The following is a 13,644-nucleotide window of genomic DNA, read 5'->3' on the forward strand; positions in this document are numbered from 1 at the left end:
AAGAAATACTGAAATTTAAACATTTGGTATTTCTTTCCATTATTTTCATCACTAATTGGAGCTTCCAATAATCCAGTTAATGCTTCTCTTCTACAGGGAATTTCTCAGCTCGTGTCAGCTTCATTCTCAGAAGGCATTAGCGTATTCTCCGTAGGAGAAATATATAGTGACATCGTTCAGGATAACATAGTTCGCGTTGTAATGGCAACGAAGATAAGTATCTTTCGACATTTGGTTCGATGTCGTATTTTGAATAAAAGCTCGTAAGATTGTACCGTCTTAGCTAAGATAAAGTTAAAATGATCTTACGAGATAACCTGGCGATTTCTCGCACAGGGGTAAAAGAATACCAGCACAGAAGAAGGGTAAATTAACCTTTTATTATTCGTCAAACTCTTAACATAAAATGCACGCACTTCGTACCTACAAAAACACCGATGACTTGGGGTGGAACTTCGTGGGATTTACAGCTGGAAGGGAAAATAGCAACGTGCGCTGTACTAGCGCAATCACGCTGTGAATAAACTTCTAGTTTCGTCTGTTTTTATACTTTCTTCACTTAACTTCCATTTGCATCCTGGCGAGGAAATGCGAGAGGAAAAATGAGAGGCCCAGAAAAGATACCAAAATTAAAATAATTGATAGTGCGAACTAAGGGAACCCTGCAGTGTGATACTATGGATGTTACCTGATGAACGATTAAGCAATATTTTTTATATTTCAAATAGAGTTCCTGGAAGCATTTTCCATGAACGTTTTGAACACGAGAGTGATAAATCTCATTTTATCGGTAATACAGAAAACTAAAAAATATATAATAGACACTTTTACTGAGAAGTTTTTAGTATTTAATTAATGCTGAACGTTTAATGATGTAAATTTGCTCTAATTTTGAAAATAACTAAGATATATTTGTAAATTTCTATTTAAAAGTGCATTTGTGGAACGAAAGTCTTTTTTTTCCCCCCATTTAGCCTGTGTATGCGCTTGAATATCTTTTGAATTCTAAACTTTATCTGGACTATGATTTCAGTTATAGTTAATTTTCTTAGAAATGCTTTGAAACAGAGCTATGTCACTTACATTATAAATGGAAGAATAAAAGTTCGAGTAACTTAAAACGATTTGAAAGTCATCCGTCTTTTTACCATGCTTTTTCCTGATGGAGCTCGATTGCCAGCTGCTACAAAGGAAGTTTCCTGGTGATAAGATTCTACTCCTATTATATTCAAAATATGAGGCCTTTTGCTAAAGAGGGTAATTTGATGAGCTTATGTGAGAGCGATATGCAGTGCTGTTCTAAGAAGCAGGCCATGATAGACTCGCCCTTAACATATCAATTACGTGAATTACCGCAGATGTGTTTTTTACTGAGTTAAAGTGACCAGATTTTTTTCGAAACCAGTATGGGACAAGATAATTTTGGCAAAAGGCAAACAAATAAAAACTTTGTTTGAAGGCTAATCTTATTATTTAAAACGATTAATATTTTTAGTTGATTCCCTCCCCCACCAATTGCTCAATTTTAAATAGCAAAACCATTAAAAAAGACTCAATACTTCCAAATTATTTCTTATTTTTGTAAAAATGATCGCCTTCAAGAATATGATTTTTGTAATGCTCATTTGCAGTATTTATATATGTTCTGAGAATTAACATCCACATCTGGAGAAATTACCGAAATGTGTACTACTACCTTTATTTTTTTAATTTAAAACGTGCTCCGCCGTTGGTACTATACGACAAGGGAAGGGTGCCCCGTGAAGTATCTTTTTAATGGAAACTGGTTCGTATCCACGTTAAATATGAGGAAAACCAAAAAAACACCCATGCAGCCAGCCCATTCGCTAGACTGTTAATTCGGGACCGAAAGTGGTCCAGCGGTATCATGTATACTGCATTGCTAAAGTTATTCGTAGTAAGCGGAATGCGATTATTAATGTTACAGATTTGTGAAAAACATGGTTATTCTGATTTTCTTTCGCTCAGTTGCAGTTTTATACTTGGACACTTGTTTAATTTTTTTGGATATTTCATTTCTTTGCAAGTCTAAAATTTCATTAAATAATTTGTTATCAGATAATTATTATTCTTCAAAATATTTTCTTTCGAAATTTAAGCTTTCCTTCATATGTATATTTTTTACAGTAATTTCAAACTGTTATCCGTTTGAAATTCTTCAGATGATTTAATTTCACAGCCAGTTATCCCAGTTATGCAACCCGGTTGAAATAGAATAGTTGGTCATTTTGAGAATCTTGCTAGTTTCTTAAAGAGTTATGTTTAAAATCACGATTTTTGAATATATTGAATATGCCACAAGAAGCATCTGCACAAGTGACAGTAATAAAATTTTTAACTATCCGTGCAAAATCCGAGAATATTTACGGATTACGGGGTATTTTATAGCATATATTGTGAAACATTGAAATCCGGGACTGTCTTGCATAAGTCGAGATGTCTGCTGACTTAGCGCTAAACTCTTAAATTCATAAAAATTTTGACCGTCAGTCAAATATAATAAATAATAACTGCAAGAAAAAGATGATGGAAGAATAGTCAATTGACGGATAGTTAAGGAAAAGAAAATACCATTGAATTTAAATGAAAAATTTCATTGAGTTAGGATTCTGAAATTATTTTTCAAAGTAAATATGAAAGCGATATATTCTATATATAATTTGCAGCCCTGAATTTTGTAATTTTAACGACTGTGTTTAACGTATAATAGCTAGCTGTCTTTTACATTTAGGAAATTTACGTAATTAAAAAGGACTATATATTTCAGAACATAATCTCGAACTGCGTGTGCTCAGTGTTTCAGAATAATATGTCTTAAATACGCCTGTAGAAGCCCGATATTTCATCACAGTAAATTGGACGTTGTAATGCTGTGCCGAATGAAAAGTGTCAAAATTAGTAAATTTATTTCTTACCGATTTGCCAGTTAAATACCACCTGAAATATTAAAATTATTTCAAATAATAGTCTAAAATATCAGTGTAAATTGTTATAAAATTCAAATTTTAAATTAAGTTTAATAATTGAAAGTTAAACGTACAAAGGTTAATAATTAAAGTATATTTGCGGCTTACCAAACATCGCTTGAAACATCAACTGAAAATTAAACATGGGTTTAAAACAGATACAGTCAAGGTACTTCTTAGTTCTATTCCGATTTGCACTGATTCGATGTAACGCTATTTCCCCTAATCCTAGGAAATTATTAAATTTATAATTTTTTAACGATTCGTTAACTCTGTTTTAATCAAGCCTCATTTAACTCGTTAATATGCACATATTCATCATTTTCAACACTCTCGGTGATTCTATGTATCAGTAAATACTAACTGAAGGATTTCAGTATTTATTTTTTCGTTTGAACGAATCATTAAGCAGTGTATAAATATCCGAATGAATCAATATTTTCATTCAGATTTTATTCCATAATTACATCACTAGGCTAGAGCTAAGTTCACCAGAAGCTGAACAGTTAAGACCGAACACTTATTAGGTCAAATACGGTTAAAATCTTGGCGAACGGGCTGGCTGCACGGATAATTACATGGTTTTCTGCACGTGTAGCGTAAATACGAGACAGTTTTCATTAGAAAGTCCTCCACGAGAGTACCTCTCCTGCTCAAATGAAACCTTCGTGTACTTTGTCATATTTAAATAACCGAGAGAAAGCTAACTGGAAAGTTTCAAGCGGTGTACTATAACCGCCACACATTATATTCCGTTGAAATTAAAACGATATTGAAATACTAATAATAAAAAAATTAATCTCTCAAATTTACATTTGGCTAATTTTAACCCTTTGATTATGAATAAAAAAACTTACTCCGTTTTCTAGCCAAGTGAACAAAGTATTCTATAAATAAGGTAAATTTAGCATTTGGGATTTTTCTAACAAACGGTTTTCAAGCCAAGAAATTTTTCAGCCTTAGTTAATGGTGGGATACATATTTCCCACACGTAGCGATCAACTTACCATAAGCACACCTATTATTCTGGAAAACTTCATTGTATGAAATAGATTTTACATCGTATGATACAGGGTAAAGCATTCAACATTGAGCAACTCTTTCTTTTCATTTCTTTCCTCTATGTTTCTTTGTGTACAACGGCGTCTTGATTTTCCAACTATTAGAAGATGATCCCCAACATTCAGGAGCTTCTAAGTACTTTTTAACCCAGCAGTAAGTTTTAAACTTTCAGTGACATATATGTCCCGTTAGTAGTCAAAGCGTTAAAGGGGTTCTTATTATTAACTCTTGCTTTGACTTCAGAACATAGCGTATTGATGAAATTATTTTATTTTAATTAACAAATGCAATTGTAGAGTCATAAGGGTATTTTGAAGCAGGAGACGTGAAAAAATGTGCAATGCCGTTGGACCTGAACCTGGACCTCTGGAATATGCACCGTGTTCTACTGTTACACCATGAAGCCACGGAAAGGAGGGAGAAAATAACTTATACAGTGACCATCCTTCCTTTGGGGGGGGAAGAACTTCCAATGGAATTTTTACATTTTATTTAAACATCTAAAAACTATTATAGATTAGTTGTCTTTTAGCTGTGAAATATCGAAACGAAAAAATATGGCTGGAAATTATTATATAATGACTGACATTTAGTTCAGTTTTAAAAGTTCTTACTTATTAGTAATACGGCGTCTGGCTTGTAAAATTTTCTGTTGTAGTTTTCTCTGGTCTTAATCCATGATAATAATCCATGATTTCAGCTATTAGAAAAAAAGTTTTTATTACCTGGTACAATTCCAATGCTAATTTTCGAAAATGTGTATTGATAAACATTGGTCTGCTTATTTTTTATTCTTTTTGAATTAGAAGCGATACATAAAATTTACGGTCTTGCATGACGCAAAAAGGGAGTTCATATCCTCAGCGTTAGGAGTGTGTTATTAATTGCATATTAACTAATTCAAATTAGTTCAAGTCTAATGGACATTCAAATATATATTCGGAGAGACTGGTCATTGGTTACATAAATAAATCACTTTCATCAGCATACGATACGGTTCTGTGTTCAAATCCGAGTCGAAACCGATAGCTATACAATGGTATCAAACTAAAGTAGAGCTCTTGCCAGAGTCGGCGTACTCCCTTGAAATACTGCATTTGGCGGAAACGTTAATTTCAAACCGAAACTTCGTTCTTTAAAGACAAGGGCAAGTAGTAATATGTTGATGAAATAATATGCTTTATATGTGTGCATACTATTGGAATAAATAATGCAGTATTTTGCGTGCTTTACCTAAATCAGTTAATGAACCAGTTATATATAATAATGAAAGTACAAATGGCTACCCGACTTCTCTTTGAACGTGATTTTCAAAAACGAAAAAATACCCTTGATAGTAAAAATAACTAACGCAGCCTGACAACGAATCCTCACAAAGCAGGACTCATTACGATGTAACCTGATAAACAGCATGTCAGGAATCGCATTTTTTTCTACCGTTTTGATTAGGGGGGATGCTAGTGATGCAAAAATCGAGTGGTAGTCGCTCAAAATTAGCAGCGGAATTATACAGTATTATAATACGCGGCTTTCGTATTATAATATTGTTATAATTCGCAACAAAGTACTAAGCTCAGGTCATGCATGCATTTCCTGGACTAGTCAATGTTGCTGTTTTTTTCCACCCAACCTATCCCCTTCAGATTATCTCTTGTCTGGTTTACTTCAACATCATCTGGTCTGCATACGTACTTGAAAATGCACCAAGAGGTTAAAACTAGCATTACTGACTTTATAGATAAAAACTGCCAGCTTTTTTTCGAGAGGGGGTTCACCATCTGCTTGTTTGGTAACCAGTAAATGCATCGAAAATGGAGATTATTTTCAAGATAAGAGTAGATTTTTTGGGTGTGTGTGTGTGTAAATAACCAAAAACATTTATGGGAAAAAAGGCCGTGAATTAATGCATGCATCTAATATTTCGACAGAAAGCCATACTGTAATAATTCGGGGTTATTTTATGGAATACTATAAAAAGTTGTTGAAATTTGGAAGTAAAGTTTGTGAGATAGATTGTAAAAGTAACTGTGCTTGTCTGAAAATAAAATATTAATCTCTTCGGGGAAAAAAAATAGTAAATACAAAACCTGAAATTACTGCAAAAGAAAACTGAGTTTTCGCTGAAATATTGATTTTGATTTCTTAACTCTACTTTTTATGGGCTTTACTAACATTTCCTTTTTACTCAATGCTATGGTTACCTCTTCAGTATAAATATGTCTCTCTCTGGTCATCGTTCAATAAATGCTGTTCCAGAAATATCACAATATCACACTCATCAGCTCTTCTACAGTATAAATCATTCAGAATAAGTTCTTTGATACTCTACTTTGGCTATCATCCCATCACTTCACGAAAATAAAATTTTTGCCTAACTTAATTTGCCAGTTTGGCATCATCATTCTTACTTGAGTAAAAGACGAAATACCTTTGCATTTATTAATTATTGTTCATTGAACGGGAGTTGGTTTGTTCCCCTTGAAAAGTCAACTAATTTCCGATCAATAGCGATAATTACTTGTTTTTTACTTTCTTTAGACATAAAGTAAGAAATTTAGAACCAATTTTTCACAAAGACCAACATAAGTAATAAATTTCAAATAATCCTATAAATGTAATAAAGAATTTAAAAGATGTTTAAACCAAAGTACTTCAAACAAGCAATACCCTAATTAAAAAAAGTCAGTGAAATTTAAAGAAGAAAGAACATAATAGAAGAGGAATTTAATCAACCTCAATGCCACTTCGTCAGAAGGAGGAACATTGGAAGCAATTGAAAGCTCTCTTCCACAAAAATCTTTGCTTTTCTGCATCCATATTTAGCCGATGAACCATTCCAATGTATTTTAATTATAATAGTTCACTCAAAAATTCTGGCCCGTCTCCAAAGCAAGGAAAAAACAAAGTAAATTCAAATTAAAATCTTGAATAAAGGAATTCTATTCAAAGAATTGAAAACATACGGTGAAATAATAATATACTTTAGTGAAAAATTAAAATCAAAATTTTACCTGTATGATTTTATAATGAAGAAAATTTTTTACGATTTGTTGACGAAGAGCACAAGCGTATTACAACAGGAAATCTGGACATTATGCAAGATCGTGAGATTAAACTGTTTATGAAAAAAAGAACGAAATTTTGACCTATTAAATTCATTAAAAATTACATTGTATAGAATCTATTTCTAAAGATATTGGTAATTTTATCTTGAAAGTAAGTTCTCAACTATATTTATCTTCGCATCTATTTAAAGAATGTAAGAATGAGATTATTACTCAAAGATTCAAGGATTTAAAGCAAATTCAAGGATTTAAAGGAATTAATTAATAACTGGAAAATTTTCTTTTGAAGTTTTCACAATTAAAAAAAACAATTAACCATAATCAAAATTGATAAAGCAAACAATAATTTCAGTATTTTAGGGAAAGAATCCTACAATTCAATTTTTGAAAATGAACTGAAAAATTCTTCTAACTATAGCGTCTACAAAAATAAAGAAAGAAATGTTATTAATAAAATTTCAGTTTCGCAAAATACGGAGAATTTCTCTTTTAACTACAAATAAAAGATTTTCCAATCTTTGTACCTTACCAAAATTTCGTAACAATCTTGTGAAATTTAAATTTATAGCCAGTAGTACTAGAAATTTCAAGAAGAATTTTGATAATATTTTTACCAATCTATTTAAAAATGTTTGTAATATACAAACAAGCTGACAAAAACTTCTGCTGGATTATTTACGACAACTTGAAAGTCACTGAAGACGTTAAATCTTAAAATTTACAATATTAACTGCTATGACTTGAAACCTCTACACGTCTTCACCATCAAAGAAATCTACGAAAGTCTTTTAGAAATGACAAATTTTTTCCGTGAAATATTTAATATTATGGATTTACAAGATGAAATGAATTTCTACATTTTTGACTAAATAATAACTATATTAAACATTCAACATTTCTTCACCTACAAACACAAGGAATTCCAATGCTAAGTTCATACTCAACTCATCTTTGTAACTTATTTCTTTTTTCTAAAGAAAAGCCCTTTTTGTTGTTAAAAAAGAGCGGTCAGAATTCACATAAATTTCATTTTAATTAGTAATTAGTACTTTCTTTTTCAAAATTGAAATTTTAATAGAAGTATTAGAAAGTTTTTCGTTTGGTTTCAAAACTCTATCTTTTGTTCCAATTTTTAGCCTTTTGACTTTTTCGCCGCAGTATTTTAATTTCACAAATGAAGCCAAAATGGCAAACCTAAAACGTCACTACTATAATGATCTTATTCATAGTTTCGAATGTGTTCAAAATGAAAGTGCTCGAAGTTTTTAATTACTTCTTGTGACTTTTTATTCAAGTCTTTTCACTTACATTTTAAATTCTTTGGATTATGTGCTCTTAGTTTAAAGATAAAATTTTGATTTGAATTTTTCACTAAAGTATTTTTATATTTCACTTACGTTTTCTAGTCTTTGAATAAGAGGAGCCAGAATTTTCAAGTGAACTATTATAATTAAAATACTTTGAAATGATTCATTGGCTAACTGGGATACAGAAAAGCAAGGATTTTTGTGGAAGAGAGATTTCAGTTGATTTCAGTGTTCCTCCTCCTGACGAAGTGCCATTGAAGGTTGATTGAATTCCTCATGTTCTTTTTTCTTTAACTTTCATTGATTTTTTGAATTGGGGTATTGCTTGTTTGAAAAGTTTTGGTTTTAACATTTATTAAATTCTTTATTGCATTTATAGGATTATTTGAAATTTTATTACTTATGAATTTCAATTTCTGGTCTTTGTGAAAAATTGGTTCTAAATTTCTTAGTTTATGTCTTTACTGATAATTTTTCAGCAGCTTAATGCGCGAAAATTCTAGACATGATTATATTTTGTTTAAAAAAATTTTTATATTTTGTTTTATAATTATATATATGTGTGTGTGTGTGTGTGTAATGGTTTGGGATGCGCAGTCGAACGCTGGAACTCTCAATGTCCGTGATGGCCGTGGTCAAAGCATACAGATGAAGGCAGCAAAACCGAATTTCGACAAATCACCTGTCTTTATTTTCACACATATCCAATTTACCCTGGCAGACACCTATTCAATCATAATTAAATATGATAAATTTCTATGTACGCGAAAAAGAGAGAGAGAGACTGTTCAGTATCTTCCGTTCTACTAGGCCGATTGACGAAATTCAAATTGCGTTTTTCATGTCTCGAAAGCGCGACTCAGGATATATATTAGATTTCTTTGTAGCATTGTTCTAATATAGGTATTTTGACACAAAATGGGACCTTTTTCTGAAATGACATGCAAATGTTTTTCCATATTTCGATCCCCCCCCCTGCACTGTACATTGGTTTTTAACAAGAAAGACGTAATTAGATAACTTAGATTAAGCTGCAACAGATTGATGATGGTTCTCTGCGTTATATCCTAGGGATACTTTACTGCGTAGTTAGAAAGGTGACACTCGAAGGAAAAACTTGTAGACAGACGAGTTCGAATTGACTATAACTGTTATTGATGAATGAGAACTAATTATCAAAAAGATATCTTTCATCATACATGATAATGGGCGCAATACGCACCCCTCAATTTTATATATAGTATCACATTTTAGATCATGGCATAGTTACCGGCACGACAAAGCAAACGGAGCGAAATAGCATCTTGACTGCAGGAGAGCTGAAACTAAAAGTACGCTATTCTTCAATATGGAGGCTCACCAAGAGAAGGTTTTGGTTTAGATTAGAAAGGTTTCATTTCTCGAAATTCTGAATTCGGGTTCCGAGATAGATGTCAACAGCGTTATGCGGCCCACCAGCGGGCCAAGCAGTAAAGTCGCTGAACACTGGTAGTTCGGTCCGATGTTCGAATTCCGCGAACGGGCTGGCTGCATGGTCGTTTTCGTGGCTTTCCTTGTCTGTAATGTGCATACGAGCGGATATCCTTTAAAAAGTCCTCCACGAAGGCATCCCTTCCCTTAAGGGGGCTCATACACCTTAAACCCCTTTTGATCTTCGAATATGTGACTGTTGCAAGAATTAAGATATTTTGTTTATTTTAAAAGCAATTACTTCCAACTTTTTACAGCTCACTACATAATATAGCTGCTTTGGAAACTAGTAACCAGAAGGTTTGTGTTGCCACAAATATTTTTGTAATTTAATCCGCTTTGTGACAAAATTTTTCGTGACATTACCACCTTGCGTGCATGATATTTTAAAAATGGCTAATGGTACATACTTGAAATTTGATGTAATTCTTTATATAGACACTATTTTCTAACTGAACCAAAAATCTGATGAATATTTTAATATTAAAAAATTTTATGCACGAAAACATTACAGATTTTTTTTAATAAAATACATTTTTTTAAACTCAACTCCAAATGAAATAAAAATTTAATATGAAATTCTTAGAACTTTTGGTTCACAGTAGTTTCCAAATGTTATAAAAGCTAAATATTAAATATGGAATTAAATTATGCAACAGAATGTTTTAAACTGTGCTCGCAAGGTGGAAACATGACGAAAAATTTTGTCACAAAGCGGGAAAATTATAAAAATATTTGTGGCAACACAAACTTTCTGATTATTTCAGAAAGCAGCTATAAAAAGTTGGAAGTAATTGCTTTTAAAATAAATAAGTTATCCTAATTCTTGCCACAGTCACATATTCGAAGATCTTATGGGTTTTAAGGTGAATGAGTCCCCTTAAGCAGATAGCCCTCGAAGATGCAGTCCAAAAAAGCTATTATTACGATTTTTAGAATAGAGAGGGGGAAATAAGAGGTTACCGAGAGTTTAAATTATAATTTTGGATTTACCTTATTTTTTATATTACATATACAGGGTGCGGCAGCGTTTATAGTAGGATATTAAAAACACACCATAAGGCAGTAATTATAATTTATTTATTACCTCTTATGTTAATTAATAGTTAAAGGTGTGCCATTTACTAATGTGTAAGTCATTGTCCATTGTTTGGATTACTTTTTGAATATGATGCCTGTCAAATGATGCCCCCCCTCTGCACAACACATTCATCTAGGCGGCGTTGAAAGCTTGCCATAACTCGGCGTAAAGTATTCCCTGGAACATCGCCAAAGGCAGTCCTGATGCGATCCTTCAACTCAGGAATGGTGGCACAACGTGTTCGGAAAACGACTTGCTTCAGGTGGCCCCAAAGGAAAAGGTCTGCACATGAGAAAGATCAGGTGAGCGAGGAGGCCAGGAAATGTCACCAAAACGGGAAATTACTCCACCTGGAACTGTCTGTCGCAATGGTCCGTCCATGTAGAACTTTCCCATGACGTCCCAAGTTGAAATGTTGCCGAAATAAACGTAGGTAGCAATAACAGAGTATTTATTCTTGAAATAACTTTCAACAACAAAGGCACGATGCTGTGCACTCCACCGATCCATATCACTGTCACAGTCGAAACGGCAGCTCATTAGTACAAGAATGCGGCACGAGCTGGCGCGCATTCATGCAGTACGTCATTGTACTACGCAAGTCAAATTACGCTATGAACACTTCCGCACCCTATATATATATATATATATATATGTATCTATATATATATAATTTACTTATGAATTTTAATTTTTGGTCTTTGTGAAAAATTGGTTCTAAAAGCGTCTTAGAAGCAGAAATGAAGAGAGAAGAGGAGGCGACGTGATTAACCTTTTATAACGAATTCCATTTCGGATCGCATGACAGATTAATGTCCAGTTCAGATTTCATCGATAAGTGCGCAATACAGATTAGATGACGGATCTTTTTCGTTTAGTTAGAAAAATTATTGCTCTGTTATTTTTAGAATGAAGACAGGAGTTAAAGTGCTATTATTAATTTGTTATTTGAAAGATTTTGAAAGATAGATATTTTGTATTTTACACACACACACACATATATATATATATGTTTCATTTTTGTATTTATTTGTTCTCCTTGATTCCAGATGGAAAGCTAGCAATTATTCTATATTTTGGGGCAAAACCCTGAATGACGGAATCAAGCACCGCCTTGGTACTTTCAAACCTATAAGACCGGTAAGAGAGATCATTAAATATTCTGTTGATGATTTTCGTGCTGTTTCTAGAAAACAAATATCTATTTAAAAAATTAAGTTAGCTTGCTGAAAGTTCTTAATTACACAGAAATCTTGTACCAAGTAGTTAGTAATTTCTGGCAAAATAAATTTTAGTTTAAACTAATTCTATGGAGATATAGAAATATTTATGAAAAACAGAAGAATTTGCACTGTATTTAATTTTCTCAAACGTGTAAATATTAAATGAGGGCAGTTCGAAAACTGAGGGCAGTTCCATCGCCGCCCATACTCAGTTAGCAGACTTCGGAATAGAATAACGGACCTTAAATAGCGAACGTTAGACTGCTTTTCTGTTTCAAAAGAATAATGGTGAAACCATAGTTCTTCTGTTGAGGAAGAGCAATATTTTTTAAACGGCGCTGCAAAAGTTGGAATGAATATCGGCGAATCAATGAATACAATGAATAATGTTAAATGAAATTGTCAGTCATATTCTTGAAATAAAGAAGTGTCGAAAAAAACGTTTTCGAATCAGTACTTAATCAGCTTCCTATTTTTTAAATTAAACTCATTTTTATTATCAACTTTTAGAAAACGTCGTCTTAAATTCTTGCGAAATCTCAGTTGTATTAGTAATTCACAAATGACAGAATACGTGCTTTGATTTATATTTTCAAAAAATGCGGGATATATAAAATGCGGCACAGAATATTGCCTGTTGTTCTCTGTGAATACTGAAGAATTCAACTATCAGAATTTAAATATTCTGATAGAGCTCTAGGAAGCCAGTATTCATTTTCCTAGTTTTCACTTACACACATTCTAGATTGATTACTCAGTCATAGTGTATAAAGTAGTTAGAGAATTTTAGCCAGTAGAATAAACGTGACGTATAATGTCAGATAAAATTGCCACGTATTTTAAATATAGGAATGTCGAGAAAAACCTTTTCAGCGCATCTTAACGTTAAGTCTTGTCTCTAGTTCATTATTATATTGTCCTTATTTTAGTAGTATATGCACCCTCATGGATGTTCATTTGCTAATATTATTACTTATGATAAGCGTTGGTATATAGATAATTGATTTTTTTTATCCTTAGACAATGGAAATGACAGAAATTCATCAGATTATGAAAGGACCGTTACCTCCAACATTTGATGCACGTCAGAAGTGGAGGAATCTCATCACACCAATCCGGGATCAAGGAGATTGCGCAGCATCTTGGGCTTTCTCCACTACTGGTAGGATTAATAAATTGTATTTATCGTAAGTATGTGAAAACAGTACATATAATTGAGGCAAAAATATTCTTTCTTTTTTTAGCTATCCTTCTCTTTTAAAAGAATAATAGAAAACAGTATATATAACTGAGGCAAAATTATTCTCATTCCTTCAGCCATCTTTCTCTTTTAAAAGGATAATTTTCTCCTTTATTGGATGTATCAAAAGTAAAAATAAGATGTAACAGATTTATGGTCCCAACTTTAAGAGAAGACATGACAGTACATGGTAAAAGTGACACATCTGG

The 13,644-nt window shown here is 32.5% G+C and overlaps 1 protein-coding gene across 1 annotated transcript in view; it reads left to right on the forward strand.

Annotated features, from left to right (window-relative positions):
* Window positions 1–13,644, forward strand: part of LOC118195175 (tubulointerstitial nephritis antigen-like) — a 168,002-nt gene that overhangs the window by 128,079 nt on the left and 26,279 nt on the right. Inside the window, exons 4-5 of the mRNA XM_035366431.2 lie at window positions 12,022–12,112; window positions 13,216–13,357. Of these exons, the coding sequence (XP_035222322.1) occupies window positions 12,022–12,112; window positions 13,216–13,357 (233 nt within the window). The remainder of the gene's footprint in view (window positions 1–12,021; window positions 12,113–13,215; window positions 13,358–13,644) is intronic.

Source organism: Stegodyphus dumicola, chromosome 10 (genome assembly GCF_044657685.1).
Source record: "Stegodyphus dumicola isolate Sdum_Otavi_A_Nest chromosome 10, ASM4465768v1".
Lineage (NCBI taxonomy): Eukaryota > Metazoa > Arthropoda > Arachnida > Araneae > Eresidae > Stegodyphus > Stegodyphus dumicola.